Raw genomic sequence first — 16287 nt, forward strand, 5'->3', positions numbered from 1 at the left:
CTCTTTGTTGACAAATTTAAAACAGAAATTCTGGCACAGAAAGGGAAAATCAGGGGGACTCATGTGTCAGTATGTAGGTTACCCACGGCTTTCTGAAGAGGTGCTTCAGGCTGGGTGTGTTCTGAGTAGTTCCCTGGTGAGTAGAAGCATTCACCTAGGTGTCTAGAATGCCACCACCACCACTGGCAAAAATTGATGATCAAATATAGATCTCCCAGTGGAGAGTACTTAGAAAGACAAATTTGAATAAATAGATTGACCTAATATATTCGTAGTGTCAGAGATGACCATAAATATGAGGATGCATTTTCTTTGGGTTAATACCCAGTAGTGAGATTACTGGATCGTATGGTAGGTCTATCTTTAGTTTTTTGAGGAATGTCCATACTGTTTTCCACAAGCTGCACCAGTTTGCATTCCTACCAACAGTGTGTGAGGGTTCCTTTTCTCCACATCCTTGCCAACACTTATTGTCTCCTGTGTTTTTGATTTTAGCCATTCTGAAAAGTGTGAGGTGATATCTCATTGTGGTTTTGATTTGCGTTTTTCTGATGATGAGTGATGTTGAGCATTTTTATGTCTCTGTTGGCTGTCTGTATTTCTTCTTTGGAGAAAAGTCTGTTCATGTCATGTGGCCATTTTTTAATTGAAATATTATTAATTTTTTGGTGTTGACTTGTATAAGTTCTTTATATATTTTGGATATTTATCCCTTGTTGGATACATCATTTGCAAGTATCTTCTCCCATTCAATACGTTGTCTTTTTGTTTTGTTGATTGTTTCCTTTCCTGCACAAAAGATTTTAATTTGATGTAGACATTTACAACAACATGGATGGATCTAGAAGGTATAAATTAAGTGGAATAAGTCAGTCAGAGAAAGACAAATACCATATGATTTCACTCATATGTGGAATTTAGGAAACAAAACAAAGAAATAAAGAAAAACAAGATACAAACAAAAAACCAGACTCTTAAATATGGAGAACAAAGTGTGGTTTCCAGAGGGAGATGCGTGGGGGATGGGTGAAATAGGTGATGGGAATTAAGAATACACTTATCATGATGAGCACTGAGTAATGTATAGAACTGCGGAATCAATGTATTGTACACCTGAAACTGTTATAAAACCGTATGCTAATTATACTAGAATTAAAAAAAAACAATTTAAGAAATATGACGGTACAAAATTTCAAACTACCCATTTTGTTACTATCCAAAGTATTTCTTGTTCATGCTGTGCATCTAATTATTGAAGTGTGGAAGATTGGTGTCCACAACTAAGGGGGTTTATTCATTGGGGTGCAGGAATGTTTAGTGTCTTCTATGTTTTATCACCAAATTATGTTCCTGTTTCTGCTTGAAAACTTCCAATACTACCTGCTAATATGACTCTGTTGTTACACAAAAGGATTCCTTTTCCTAGTATTTGTCACCAATGTGAAGGGATGGCAAACGAACAGTATCAGCCTCATCCATTTCGTACCTCCTTCCTGCACGGAAATCTCTTCCACCTGCATGACCAGAGGATGCTTCACACGAGAGCTGGATGTTCTGACAGTCATCTGATTCATGGTCACCAGTTCTTCTGCACAAATATGCATGTCCTTCAAATGCTCCCAGTTACCCAGAAGGGATCCCAGGTTTAGTCACTTGTTCATAAAGTCATTGGAAATAAACTAGAATAACAGAATGATCATGACTGCGCTCCTCAATTGTCAGATCAGGTGCCACAAATAAAAAGCAGCATCTTCTGAGGCCACTGGGTGGCTCAGTTGGTTTAGCACCTGACACTTGGTTTCAGCTCAGGTCATGATCTCACAGTTGATGAGATCGAGTCCCGCATTGGGCTCCGCTGCTGACAGCATGGAGCTTGCTTGGGATTCTCTTTCCCTCTCTCTCTGTGACTCCATCACTCTCCCCCACCCTCCCTCTCTCAAAATAAATAAATAAACTTAAAAAAAATCACATTTTCTCAGGTCAGAACTCAGGTCTGTTCACTTGGGTTATTGTGTCAGTCAGCTATTGCTGTATAACATGCTGTCCTTGTCAAATGAGATATCATTATACCTTTACAGTCAAACGGAATCATATGCTGGGGAGCGTTTCTGATCTCTGCTGGGCTCCTCATGGGTCTGGGGTCAGGTGTGAATCTCTACATTGTGTTTCTAAGGCTCATGTGTGATGTTGTGTTTGGCTGTAGTGCTCTTCTGTCTTCAGTCAATTTACGGGCTCTTGTTACTACATTTGTACATGGAGGTTAATCTACTTACAGAAAAAACTTGTTTATTGTGGGAATTACTTAATGTAATTCCATAGTTCATAGACCCATATTAACACTTGGCTTTCTTCCTCATTAGAAGTGCTATCTCCCACCCCTCTTAAGTGAGAATCAGCTACCTGGTCTCCAGATCCTACCCTTAGCTATGCAACATTAGATTTTTTCCCACTGAATTAAATCTTTGGAGTATAATTGTACACACTAACCTGCATATGTAAAGTGTACACTTTGGTGAATTAAAGGAACTACACAAAAATGAAGAGTACTCAGTGCAAGTTTCTATTTGTGTATAACTTAAGACTGTTACATAGGCTTTAACTGCTTTGTTAGGTAATTACTAAAAATTTAAGCATCCCAGGCATCATATTCCCTATTTTTGATGGTAATGTGGGATTCGAAACATACCTGCATATGGACATTGCTGGGAATGATAAAATATGTGGAACTTCTTTTTTGACCTCAAAGAAAACATTTTAGGGTAATGGTTGTGTCTTGGGTATGTGCGTGTTTGCATACGTTTTTCTTGCAAATAAGTTCAGTCGTTGCATATGCACACACAGATGTATTTATGATTTCATCTTTTATGTTGGAAGGAAACCTGAGAGAGAACTGGGGAAGATGGCACTGAAAAGAATCCACATGAAATGGTTGCATCAACATGAAATGAAAGGATGCAGAAATACAGACAAAGATTGAAATGACAAAGAATGACTTTAAATTTGATCAGACTTCCTTCCTGTCTTACTGGCTCAAAGGCCTCATAGACCATACTCACATTTATGCCCTGAGGAATTAATTCACTCTACCAGCTAATGGGACAGAATATCTCCAACTCGATTTAATTTTTCCTTTCTACCTACTGTGTTTTTGATATCAATTACCCTTATCCAAGGGAAGCTGATGAGAGAATTGAGTCTTAAACTCAGTCCCTGCAAAGAATTTTATTGACTATGTCCCTATGAGGTTTCTACTGCTGCTGTAAACTATCCCCACGCTAGCTGCTTAAAACAAATACATACACACTCTTACAGTTTTGGAGTCAGGGCTTGGAGGGAGTCTCATCGGGGTAAGAGCAAGATGTCTGCAGTGTTGAGATCCTTCTGGAGGCTCAGAGGAGAATCTATTGCAGTCTCCGTTGCTGGCCACCTCTTCCTCCACCTTCAGAGCCAGCAGGGTAGCATTTTCAAAGTCTCTGTGACACCAACTTTTTGTCTCCCTCTGCAACATTTGGAGGACCTTTATGGTTACCTTAGTCCCACCTGGACAATCACAGTTAACCTTTCTATCTTTTTGTCTTTTTAAAAAATCTATTCTCCCTCAAAAATTTTTTAACCAAAGTGTAATTAACATACAGTGTTTTATTAGTTTCAGTGGTACAATATAATGATTCAACCATTCTATACATTTCTTAGTACTCATTAGGATAAGTGTACTTTCTTTTTAAAGTTTTAATTTAAATTCCCTTTCATTAACATACAGTGCAATATTAGTTCCACGTGTACAATTTGGCGATTCAACACTTCCATAAAATACCAGGTGCTCATCCCAACAAGTGCAATCTTCAATCCCCATCTCCTATCTCCCCCTACCTCCTCTCTGTTAACCATCAGATTGTACTCTATTATTAAGAGTCTGTTTCTTGGTTTGCCCCCCCCCCCTTTTCTCTCTCTCTCTTCCTTTGCTCGTTATTTTGTTCCTTAAATTCCACATATGAGGGGCACCTGGGTGACTCAGTCATTTGACCTTCCAACTCTTGTTATAGGCTTAGGTCATGATCCCACGGTTGTGGGATTGAGCCTGCATTGGGTGCTGTGCTGAGTGTGGAGCCTGCTTAAGATCTGCTCTGTTTCCTTGCCCCTCTCCACCTCTCATGCTCTCTCTCTCTCTCCCTCTCTCTCTCTCTCAAATAAAAAAACTCCACATATGAGTGAAATCATATGGTATTTGTCTTTCTCTGACTGACTTATTTCACTTAGTGTTATCCTCTCTAGCTCCATCCACGTCATTGCAAATGGAAAAATTTCATTCTTTTCTATGCCTGAATAATATTACATTACACACACACACACACACACACACCCACACACACACACACCTCTTCTTTATCCATTCATCAGTTGATGGACACTTGTGTTGCTTCCATAATTTGGCTATTGTAGCTAATGCCGCTAAAAACACTGGGGTGCATGTATCCCTTTGAGTTAGTATTTTTGTATATTCTTTGAGTAAATACCTAGTAGTGTAATTGCTGGATCATAGGGTAGTTCTATTTATAACTCTTTTGAGGGCTCTCCATACTGTTTTCCACAGTGACTGCAACAGTTAGCATTCCCACCAACAATGCAAGTGAGTTCCCCTCTCCCCACATCCTCACCAATGCCTGTTGTTTCTTGTGTTGATGAACTACAAAAGACCCCGAATGGCCAAAGTGACCTTGAAAAAGAAAAGCACAGCTGGAGGCACCAAAATTACAGACTTCAAGTTATATTATAAAGCTGTAGTGATCAATACAGTATGGTACTGGCACAAAAGCAGACACATAGACAATGGGACAGAATAGAAAACCCAGAAACAGACCCACAACCTGTGGTCAGTCTTTGACACAGCAGGAAAGAAAATGCAATGGGAATGAGAGAGTCTCTTCAACAAATGTTGCTGTGAAAACTGGACAGCAACATGCTAAAGAATGAAACTGGGCCACTTTCTTACACCACATGCAAAAGTAAATTCAAAATTGATGAGAGACCGATAAGCGAGACAGGAAACCATCAAAATCACAGAGGAGAACCCAGAGAGTAACCCAGAGAGAGACATCAGCCTTGGCAACTTCTTTCTAGATGTGTCTCCTGAGGCAAGGGAGACAAAAGCGGAAATAAACTATTACGACTTCATTAAAAAAAAAAAAGATAAGTGTCCCCTTAATCTCCTTTATCTTTCTCACCCATCCCCCTGCACAACTCTTCTGAGGAAGCCATCATTTATTCTCTATATTTCAAGAGTCTGTTTCTTTTGTCTCTTTTTTTTCTGTTTTGTTTTGTTTTTGAAATTCTACTTATCAGCGAGATCATGTGGTATTTGTCTTTCTGACTGGCTTACGTCAATTAGCCTTATACCTTCTAGGTCCATCTGTGAAAATGACATGATCTCAATCTTTTTTTGTAAATGAATAATACTCCATTGTATGCTATATACCACATCCTCTTTATCCATTCATCTATTGATGGACACTGGGGTTGTTTGCATATCTCAGCTATTATAAATAATGCTGCAAAAAACACAGGGGTGCATATATCATTTCCTATTAATGTTTATGTTTTCTTTGGGTGAATATCCAGTAGTGCAGTTAGAGGATCATATGTTAGTTCTATTTTTAAACAATATTTCATTCCACGAGGCCTCACCCATATACATTTTCACCAACAGTACACAAGGGTTTCAATTTCTCCCACCATCACTAATCTTTCTATCTTACTGTAAGTTGATTAGCAATCCTGTTCAATCTGCCACCTTAATTCTCCCTCACTGTAAAAAATAACATGTTGATAGGTTCCTGGGGATTAGGGTGTGCACATATTTGAGAGGCCCTAATTTTGCTTTCTAAAAAGTGTTTTCAGAAGTGTATTAATTTGTGTCACCCAAGGATCTGTATATGAAAGAAGCAAACACAATTTACACACCTCTAAAATGAGTGGGTACATTATTCCCTCAAAATGAGACGCAATGATGATCTTTGGTGCGGGAGACCTAAAACTTCCTATGCCTATCTCTAACACAGGATCCCAGGCTTGCTCATCAAAGAGTGGTCTATAGACCAGGATTCATTCATCAATATCATCTAGAAGCTTGTTCTAAAGGCAGAATCTCTGGGCCACTGGGACTTGTGATTCAGCCCCTGCATTTGTAGTGGGATTGTGTAGAATCATGGACACCTTGCAGACAAGGTGAAGTTGGAGAAGTGTTGGTCTAGAATAGGTGTTCTCACTTATTAACTTTGACATCTGGGACAGCATAATTCTATTTGTGGAGGGTATTTTCTTATGGACGTAGGTGTTGAGAGCATCAGGCATTACCAGCCATGCCCAGGGGAAAATTCATTTCTGGTTGAGAACCACTGTCCCCAAGCTTGAGAACTAGAAGCATCCTGACAGAATCACACTCATGGCCCATCGTGTACTTGAGCAACGACTTCGGGCAGATCGCTAGATGCCACCAAGCGCTATTCCTGCATGGAGAAGGGAGTTCAGAAATGTTGCTCCTCAGGGACAACATGTTTACAGAAAACTGAATCAAATAATCCCCATAAGGTGCTCAGTACAGGTGATAGCACATACAAAGACCTAAGAATATATCTTATAATTAACAAACACTTTATAAGTGGGACCGAGGGACAGCTTTTAGCTTGAGATAAAGTAAGAAATTCCTAACTGTAATGGCAAATGTATCTTGAACCCAGTGTGTGTAGTGCCCAAGGTTTATTATCAGAAGAACCAAGTTCTCCACCTCATTTAAAAGAAAAATAAACATGTCTGGAGATCGCTGGGTCCCCACCACAAGTCAGTGCCTGAAGATAAAAAGACCTAGCCCCAGTGGGTTCCTCAGTCTTAGACCTGGAGGAAACTATAACTGGGAGCTGAGATAAGGTACTAGGAGATTATGAGGAAGGAGGCAAGTTCAAAGAAAAGGAGTAAAAAAAAATCCACCTGGATTCACTACTTCTAAAGGAGTCTCTTGGGAATAGATTCCTTAGAAAATTTTCTTTGGGCACAAAAGAATTTTCCACTTGGATCCATGCTGGAGTTAGAAGAGGGAAAATGTGTCTAATGAGCAGATACAGGGAGTTATATATAAGGCCGGTCTCCTGTCTGTCAGCCTGTGCGACCTTGGATGGGAAGGGGCATGGTCTTTGTCTGTTTGCTCTGAGTCCTAATTCTGGCTGGGGGCTGATGCTTCCCTCCTTCCTGCTGTCTTGGCTGAAGACAGAGCTTTTGTCCCTATTATCTGCCATCCAGGGAGGAAATCAGATTTCCACAAGGAGACCTTTTCATCACACGCCCCAGCCAGGTGAGTTCAGTACCGCGGTGGGTCGTGGACGAGAGTGTCAGAGGGAATGGAAGCCGTATGTTAACCTGTCATCACCTGAGAGCCAACCTAACTTAGTCCAGAGCAGTGATCACTGTGTGAATTTATTCACTTGATTAAGTAATTAATGTATTTATTCAGTGGCTCTCTTAGTTTCACAGAATGACTGCTGCTCACACTTTGATGGTCTTTCATCTTCTTTATAATTAAATTGCTTTTAAAGCAATGGCTTGTTCTTTCTCTTAGTCTCTCAGGGACCACCTGGTCTTGTGAGATCCTTGCTCCTCTTCGTCCATTTCATTCCCCGCTCTCTCTCACTCTCTGTCTCTGTTTACTGAAGAGGCTTTTTTATGTTTGTGTAAATCACAGCAGAAAATTCCCATCCCAATATGGATCTTCAACTTCATTTGTCCATGGGAGGCTTAAGAATTAGCATTTCTGGGAACCATTTCTACACTTTGCAGGGGAAAGGTGGCTGATCGGGTCTCCTTGGGTTGTATCCATTCCCAGCATAACCAGGAATGTGGGGGCTGTGAGGACAGGGAAATTCACAACCCAGAAGACCACGGTGTCTTGTGCGTGTGTGACTTGTAGAGGGTGAGCAGTCCTCACAACAGGGGCCAGGACTCCTCAATCCCAAGGTGACACCATACACGGGCCAGAACTCAGTCAAGAGCAGGCACCAAGATGGGGATCTGTGTCAATTCATGGGATGGCTTTGCAGCACGATGAATACCGAGGGAGAGGCAGGGTGGCCAAGGATGGCCCTGTGCCTGGAGGTCACAGCTGTTGCAGAGAGGCCACATCCCTCCTCACATGTGTGACAGAGTCTGTCATCACTGCCCCTCAAGATCATTCCCCTTGCAGCGCTGGCTTTGCTTTTTCACTTGAACATTTGAAACAAGTACCTTCCTCAGGGCCTTTGCACTGGCCATTCCCTCTGCTGGCACACACTTCCCCTATAATCCTGCATCTACCTTTCTGTCTTACATGATGTCTGTGTTCCAATGTCACCTTAGAATTTCCCTAAATACTAATGAAAATAAAATCCTTATCACTCTGTCCTTCATACCACCTGACACTATATGAAATGCTGTTTATTTTATTTATTTTTATTATTTGCCCCATCATTGAATTGACTTTTGTTCTTCAGCACACTCTACTCCTTGCCTAGACCATGCTTAAAACATGGTCAGCACTCAATTTATATTCCTGAAATTTGGAGGGATTTCTCACTAAAACTGTAGAATCCATGACCCATTAGAAAAAAGTGTTGGAAGAAAAAAACGAATAACTAAGATGACACGGGGGAATCCTCTAAAGAGGGTTGTATACCTACACAAAATATTAAAATAAATTTCTGGAGTACAAAACATAAAACGCAGCATTTCAGATCTGGGAGTAGTGCAAGTTTGCGTGAAAATTAGTCATGTTATTCCCCTCTTTCCTGGAAGTCCCCTCCAGCACATGGAACCGAGAAACGGTACACAAATTTCAGAGTTTTACCTTCTGGGATTTTCAAAGGGACCAGAGCTGCAGCCCCTCACATTTGGGCTTTTCCTCTCCATGTACCTGATCACTGTCTTTGGAAATCTGCTCATCATCCTGGTTGTTGGCTCTGACTCCCGCCTCCACACCCCCATGTACTTCTTCCTGGCCAACCTGTCCTTTGTAGACATCTGCTTCACCTCCACCACCATCCCGAAGATGCTCTGGAACATCCAGACCCAGAGCAAAGTCATAACCTATGAGGACTACATCACCCAGATTTATTTTTTCATACTCTTTGCTGTGATGGATGTCTTCCTCCTGAGTGTGATGGCCTATGACAGGTTTGTGGCCATCTGTCACCCCCTGCACTACACGATCATCATGAACCCCCGGCTCTGTGGACTGCTGGTTCTGGTGTCCTGGATCATGAGTGTCCTGCATTCCTTGTTACCAACCTTAATGGTGTTGTGGCTGTCCTTCTGTACAGCCTGGGAAATCCCCCACTTTTTCTGTGAACTCAATCAGATGATCCAACTTGCCTGTTCTGATACCTTTCTTAATAATTTGGTGATGTATTTTGCAGCTGTCCTCTTGGCTGGTGGTCCTTTTGCTGGGGTCCTTTACTCTTACTCTAAGATAGTTTCCTGCATACATGGAATCTCATCAGCTCAGGGCAAGTATAAAGTGTTTTCTACCTGTGTGTCTCACCTCTTGGTTGTCTCCTTATTTTTTTGTACGGGCCTCAGAGTGTACCTCAGCTCTGCTGCTACCCAGAGCTCACTCTCAAGTGCCACAGCCTCGGTGATGTACACGGTGGTCACGCCCATGCTGAACCCCTTCATCTACAGCCTGAGGAACAAAGACATAAAGAGGGCTCTGAAGAGAATCGTTGGGGTTCCAGCGATGTAAGGTCTAATCATTGTGGGGCTGAAGAAGTGCCCGTGATTGCAGGGCTCAAAGCTTCAGAGCCAAGAACTGCTGTTCCTGGATCAGACGGTGGAAGCAAATTTCTGCTCCTTCTATTTATTTCCTGGAATTTCCATTTGTTTGTATTCAACTTGTCTGTACATTTACATAACTCACTTTATTAAGCTTTCTGCTGATACGTAGACAGTTTCTCCTTTGTCCATTTTCATTGGTCCCCAGAGTTTTCCCCAACCTTGGACCATAAATACCTAGAAATTTCTGTATCTTACATTGGGCAAGTTGGATTTCCTAAAAATAATTTCTTTCAAATGACTTATACCATGCCAAGTAAACTCCCCTAGATTTTCCATGAGCATCGTCATGAGTTATATTCTTCATATGGAATAAAGCTAAGCCTGGCCAGTAAGCCCTCTCCATAATTTTATTGTAGATGAACACACAAACCACAGTTTCACCTTGAGACTGTCGATCATTTTATATCACAACCTGCATCATTCCTCCTGATGATGTGGACTCTAACAGTGTTCAGTTTCAGCCTCTGGCTATTGATACGGTGCTGTGGCTATTGAAAGCCCAGGCACTCACCTGTGCCCATGTACTTGTGGACATTCCCATGCACATTCCCTGGCAGCCTATGCTGTGACTGCACTGGCCCTTGGGTTCTTATTGTAAGCGCAAGAAACACCTCAGGAACACTCATCAGAGAACTCTAAAAATGCAACGTTCATTACTCAGGGATCCTGGAGAGCACGTGGGACACCCTAAGGCCATTTGGGGAGGTGTCAGTGGGAGAGGGAGACATTGACAGGGAGGGAGAGAGAGAAAAAGAGAGAGAGAGAGAGAGAGAGAGAGAGAGAGAGAGAGAGAGAGAGATAGCACTGCTGAGGCATCTGGTTTATTGAGGTCCATGGCCAGAGTGACTAGGGTTTTGTGTCTCACACCTTAGTGGACAATATATGAGTAGATTTTGACTACTGAAGGGGAAAAGCAGGTTGATTCATGGGAAGTTATTTGAGTTCGCCAGGGCTTTCTAAACAGGTACTTCATGGCTGGGGCAGTCTAAGTAATTGTATCACACATCTGACAGTATATTTATTCAACATGGTGGTCTTTGAAATGGATGCCTCAGAAATCAAAAGCTCAATTTCAGGCACTTACTCTTACCATGCTACTGTATTTCATAACCGGTCTTCTGGTTTATTCTGTTATTCAGCTCGGTGTCCAGAGAGCCTACCATAGCCACTGGCAAACCTGATTAGCATAAGGTAACTCCCAGTCGAGTCTTCGGGGAAAGACACACTTGAATAAACAGATCAACCTGTTATTTTCTTAGTGTCAGGATGACATAAATATGAGGCCAAATTTCAGAACACGCATTTTGTTACTAAACAAAATTTTCTTTTATTTTTTTCCTTTTCTCTTTTCTTTTTTTTCTTCCCTTCCCTTCCCTTCCCTTCCCTTCCCTTCCCTTCCCTTCCCTTCCCTTCCCTTCCCTTCCCTTCCCTTCCCTTCCCTTCCCTTCCCTTCCCTTCCCTTCCCTTCCCTTCCCTTCCCTTCCCTTCCCTTCCCTTCCCTTCCCTTCCCTTCCCTTCCCTTCCCTTCCCTTCCCTTCCCTTCCCTTCCCTTCCCTTCCTTCCCTTCCCTTCCCTTCCCTTCCTTCCCTTCCCTTCCCTTCCCTTCCCTTCCCTTCCCTTCCCTTCCCTTCCCTTCCCTTCCTTCCCTTCCCTTCCCTTCCCTTCCCTTCCCTTCCCTTCCCTTCCCTTCCCTTCCCTTCCCTTCCCTTCCCTTCCCTTCCCTTCCCTTCCCTTCCCTTCCCTTCCCTTCCCTTCCCTTCCCTTCCCTTCCCTTCCCTTCCCTTCCCTTCCCTTCCCTTCCCTTCCCTTCCCATCAGACTTCATGCTGTGCATCTATGTATTGAAGATTTGTGTCCACAACTGAGGGGGCTTATTCATTGAGGTACAGGATTGCTTAATGTCTTCTATGTTTTATCACTGAATTCTCTTCCTGTTCCTACTTGAGAACTTCCAATGTTACCTGCTAATGTGACTCTTTATGGTGTTACATGAAATAACTTTTCTTAATATATGTCATAAATGCTAAGGGATCCAAATGAACACCATCAACATCATCCATTTCGTACCTCCATCTTGCCCTGAAATCTCTCCCACCTGCATGACCAGAGGATGCTTCACATGAGAGCTGGATGTCCTGCTGGCGTGTGGCTCAGGGTCCCCAGTTCTTCTGCACAAACGTGCATGTCCTTCAAACTCTCCCAGTAACCCTGAGGGGAGCCCACATGTAGTCATTTGTTCATAAAGTCATGGGAAGTAAACTTGCATCTCAGGATGATCATGACTGCTCTCCTTGATTGTCAAATCATATGTCACAAATAAAAAGCAGCACATGTTCTGATCACCTCAGTCTGTTCACTTGGATTATTGTGTCAGTCAGCTATTGCTGTATAACAGGATATCGTGATGATGCGTCAAACAGGATAGCATGATGATGCGAGGTCACCAAGCACAATGGTGAAGAAAGAATTCTTGAGACATTTTATGGTGCACAATTATGCTTTTATTATGGCTTGTGGACAGAATCTGTGGGCGGAAAGAGCTACACTTGGAATGTGAAGAGTGACTGATGATATACTTTTAAGTTTGTGGAGAGGAGGAGTAGAGATAAGGAAGTTTCTAAGGAATTTCTGTAAGCTGAAAGTGAGGTTGACAGGACCTTGGTGGTCTGGCTCTTGTCAAGATAAGGTTGCTGTCAATCTCTAATAAAACATAAACATGAAGGCAGCCATGAGTTCCTGTAGAAGTGTCACACTTTACATGTCTTATGGATTTATCAGTGGGCTGCAAGTTGACATTCACTTTTAGCTACATTTCTCTTGCTTTTGTTCTTCTCATCAATAATAGCTTTACAGTCAAACGGCATTATATTCTTGGAAGCATTTCTGAACTCTGCTGGGCTCCTTATAAGTCTAGAGTCGGGTGTGAATCTCTCTGTTGTGTTTCTAAGGCTCATCCATGATGCTGTGTGTGGTTGTAGTGCTCTTCTGTCTTCAACCAATTTATAATCTTATTACTAAATTTTTATTTTTATTTTTTTAAATGTGAAATTTATTGTCAAATTGGTTTCCATACAACACCCAGTGCTCATCCCAAAAGGTGCCCTCCTCAATGCCCACCCCCACCCACCCTCCCTCCTACCCCCCATCAACCCTCAGTTTATTCTCAGTTTTTAAGAGTCTCTTATGGTTTGCCTCCCTCCTGCTCTAACTTTTTTCCCCCTTGCCTTCCCGCATAGTCTTCTGTTAAGTTTCTCAGGATCCATATAAGAGTGAAAACATATGGTGTCTGTCTTTCTCTGTGTGACTTATTTCACTTAGCATAACACTCTCCAGTTCCATCCATGTTGCTACAAAAGACCATATTTCATTCTTTCTCATTGCCATGTAGTATTCCATTGTGTGTATAAATTTACTACATTTTTATATGTAAGTTATTCTTCTATTTATAAATTAAGTGAAATTATCATGTGTATTCTTGTTTTTAATTTAATTTTTTATTTTTTTTAAATTTACATCCAAATTAGTATATAGTGCAACAATGATTTCAGGAGTAGATTCCTTAGTGCCCCTTACCCATTTAGTCCATCCCCCCTCCCGTGACTCCTCCATTAACCCTCAGATTGTTCTCCACATTTATGAGTCTCTTCTGTTTTGTCCCCCTCCCTGTTTTTATATTATTTTTGTTTCCCTTCCCTTATGTTCATCTGTTTGGTCTCTTAAAGTCCTCCTATGAGTGAAGTCATATGATTTTTGTCTTTCTCTGACTAATTTCACTTAGCATAATACCCTCCAGTTCCATCCACATAGTTGCAAATGGCAAGATTTCGTTCTTTTTGATTGCCAAGTAATACTCCATTGCATATATATATACCACATCTTCTTTATCCATTTATCCATCAATGGACATTTGGGCTCTTTCCATACTTTGGCTGTTGTTGATAGTGTTGCTATAAACCTGGGGGTGCATGTGCCCCTTCGAAACAGCACACCTGTATCCCTTGGATAAATGCCTGGTAGTGCAATTGCTGTGTTGTAGGGTAGTTCTATTTGGTTTTTTGAGGAGCCTCCAGACTGTTTTCCAGAGTGGCTGCACCAGCTTGCGTTCCCAATCACGTGTATTCTTTGAATTTAATTCCACTGCCTTAACACTTGTTTTCCTTCCCTGTTAGAAGCTATCTCCCAAACCCGTAATGGAGAGTCAGCTTCTGTGCTCTCAATCCTACCCATAGCCCTGCACCATAGAGATTTTCCCTATTAATTAAATTATTAGCATATAATGACGCTCAATAATCTGTATTAAAGTATACAGCTAAACATAACTTCCTATGAATCTTGTAAGGCAAGAATGAAATGCATGTTAATTTTTTACTCCAAAGAAAACATTCAAGTGTAGTGGTTGTGTCTTATGTGTTTGTGTGCATATACTTTTTTTTTTCAAGTAAGCTCAATCAGATGTGTACACCCACATATGATTTATAATTTTATCTTTTAAGTTGAAAGAAGACTTGAGAGAAAGTTAGAGAGGATAGAGAAAAGAATGGATGCTTGAATAAACATAAGATAGAAGGATGCAGAAATAAAGGCAAAAGTTTCCATTGCAATGGGCGACCTCAATTTTTGTTTTTAAATGTGTTTAATTCAAGCTAGTTAACATGCAGTGTAGTCTTGGTTTCAGGAGTAGAACCCAGTGATTCATCACTTATATATAACACCCAGTGCTCATCCCCAAAAGTGCCCTCCTTGATACATATCACCCATCTAACCCACCCCCCATCCACCTCCCCTCCAGCAACTTTCAGTTTGTTCTCTGTCTTTAGAGTCTCTTATGGTTTGCCTCCTTCCCTATTTTTATGTTATTTTTCCTTCCCTTCCCCTATGATCATATTTTTTTTTATAATTTATTGTCAAATTGGTTTCCATACAACACCCAGTGCTCATCCCAACGGGTGCCCTCCTCAATGCCCATCACCCACTTTCCCCTCTCCCCACCAACCTTTGGTTTGTTCTCAGTATTTAAGAGTCTCTTAGAGTTTTCCTCCCCCCAGATGGCTATCCAGGGGAATTCTACCAAAGATTAAAAAAGGGTTAACACCTATTCTTTTGAAGCTGTTCCAAAAAATAGAAATGGAAGGAAAACTTCCAAACTCATTCTATGAGGCCAGCATTACCTTGGTTCCAAAACCAGACAAAGAACCCACTAAAAAAGAGATTTACATACCAATCTCCCTGATGAACATGGATACAAAAATTCCCGATAAAATACTAACAAATCAAATCCAACAACACATTAAAAGAATTATTCATCAGTATCAAGTGGGATTTATCCCGGGAGGCAGGGCTGGTTCAATATCCACAAATCAATCAGTGTAATGCATCACCTTAATAAAAGAAAGGATAAGAACCACAGGATCCTCTCAATAGATGCCAAAACAGCATTTGACAAAATAACTCATCCTTTTTCCTACGGATGGGTAATTTCCCAACCAAGGCCATTACCCCTTTGGAATGCATTATGGTTCATTTTCTTTTGCACAAAGGCTTGGCCCCAGTACAAATTGGAAGAGGGAACCTGGCCACCAGAGGGAAATATCAATGACAATACTATCCTACAATTGGACATGTTTTGCAAATGTGAAGGGAAATGGGGAGAAGTCCCCTATGTTCATTGTTCCTGGGCCTTAAGGAAAAAATTGAGATATATGTAAGCAACGTAAGGTGGATTGTCATTTAATGGCAACCCTTTCTAGAGCCCAGCAATCAGGAGGGGACACAATTAAGGGCCCCTCACCTGTACCCAAAACAGACCTAGAGAAGGAAGAAGGGAACTCTCCCTCCTCCTCCTCCTCCTCCTCCTCCTCCTTGGGTCCTCAATCTACATATAAAAAAATGCGATTCTGTTCCCTGCTACCCACCTTATCCAGGCCCTCCCCGTAAAGGGCATGTTTCCCTTACAAGAAGCTAGAATGCCAGAAGAAAAAACCTTTACATTACAAGGTTTAAGACAGGTAAAAGGAGATCTAGGTATGTTTTCTGACTGAATAAGTATATAAAGGCTTTTCAGAATATTATGTATGTTTTTGAGTTGACCTGGAAAGACATAATGCTTTTGTTAAACCAGACTCTTAGTGAGACAGATGCTTTATAAAAAAAAAAACAAAAACAAAAACTAAGGAAATCTAGATTTGGCCCTTAAATTATGCTAAATTAGCCACTATTTTACAAACAAAAAATGAGAGCCGGAGGGCCTTCCTGGAAAGGTTGAGGGAGGCTCTCATTAAATACATGGCTATCTCCCCTGACACCCCTAAGGCTGAGATGATTAAAAGGACAAATTTGTCACTCACTGAGCCCTACGTATTCAGAGAAAATGCAAAAGTTGGCTGTTGGCCTTGAAGGGACCCTGGAGGAGCTCTTATGAGCTGCCAATTGGGTATAT

The 16287-nt window shown here is 41.4% G+C and overlaps 1 protein-coding gene across 1 annotated transcript; it reads left to right on the forward strand.

Moving 5' to 3' along the window:
- The first annotated feature begins 8812 nt into the window (after positions 1-8812).
- On the forward strand, positions 8813-11034 carry LOC106982917 (olfactory receptor 7A17-like). The gene has a single exon (XM_027050238.2). The coding sequence runs from the start codon at positions 8828-8830 to the stop codon at positions 9758-9760; it is 933 nt and encodes a 310-aa protein (XP_026906039.2). The 5' UTR covers positions 8813-8827; the 3' UTR covers positions 9761-11034.
- The last annotated feature ends 5253 nt before the right edge of the window (positions 11035-16287 follow it).

Source organism: Acinonyx jubatus, chromosome A2 (assembly GCF_027475565.1).
Source record: "Acinonyx jubatus isolate Ajub_Pintada_27869175 chromosome A2, VMU_Ajub_asm_v1.0, whole genome shotgun sequence".
In the NCBI taxonomy this organism is placed as follows: domain Eukaryota; kingdom Metazoa; phylum Chordata; class Mammalia; order Carnivora; family Felidae; genus Acinonyx; species Acinonyx jubatus.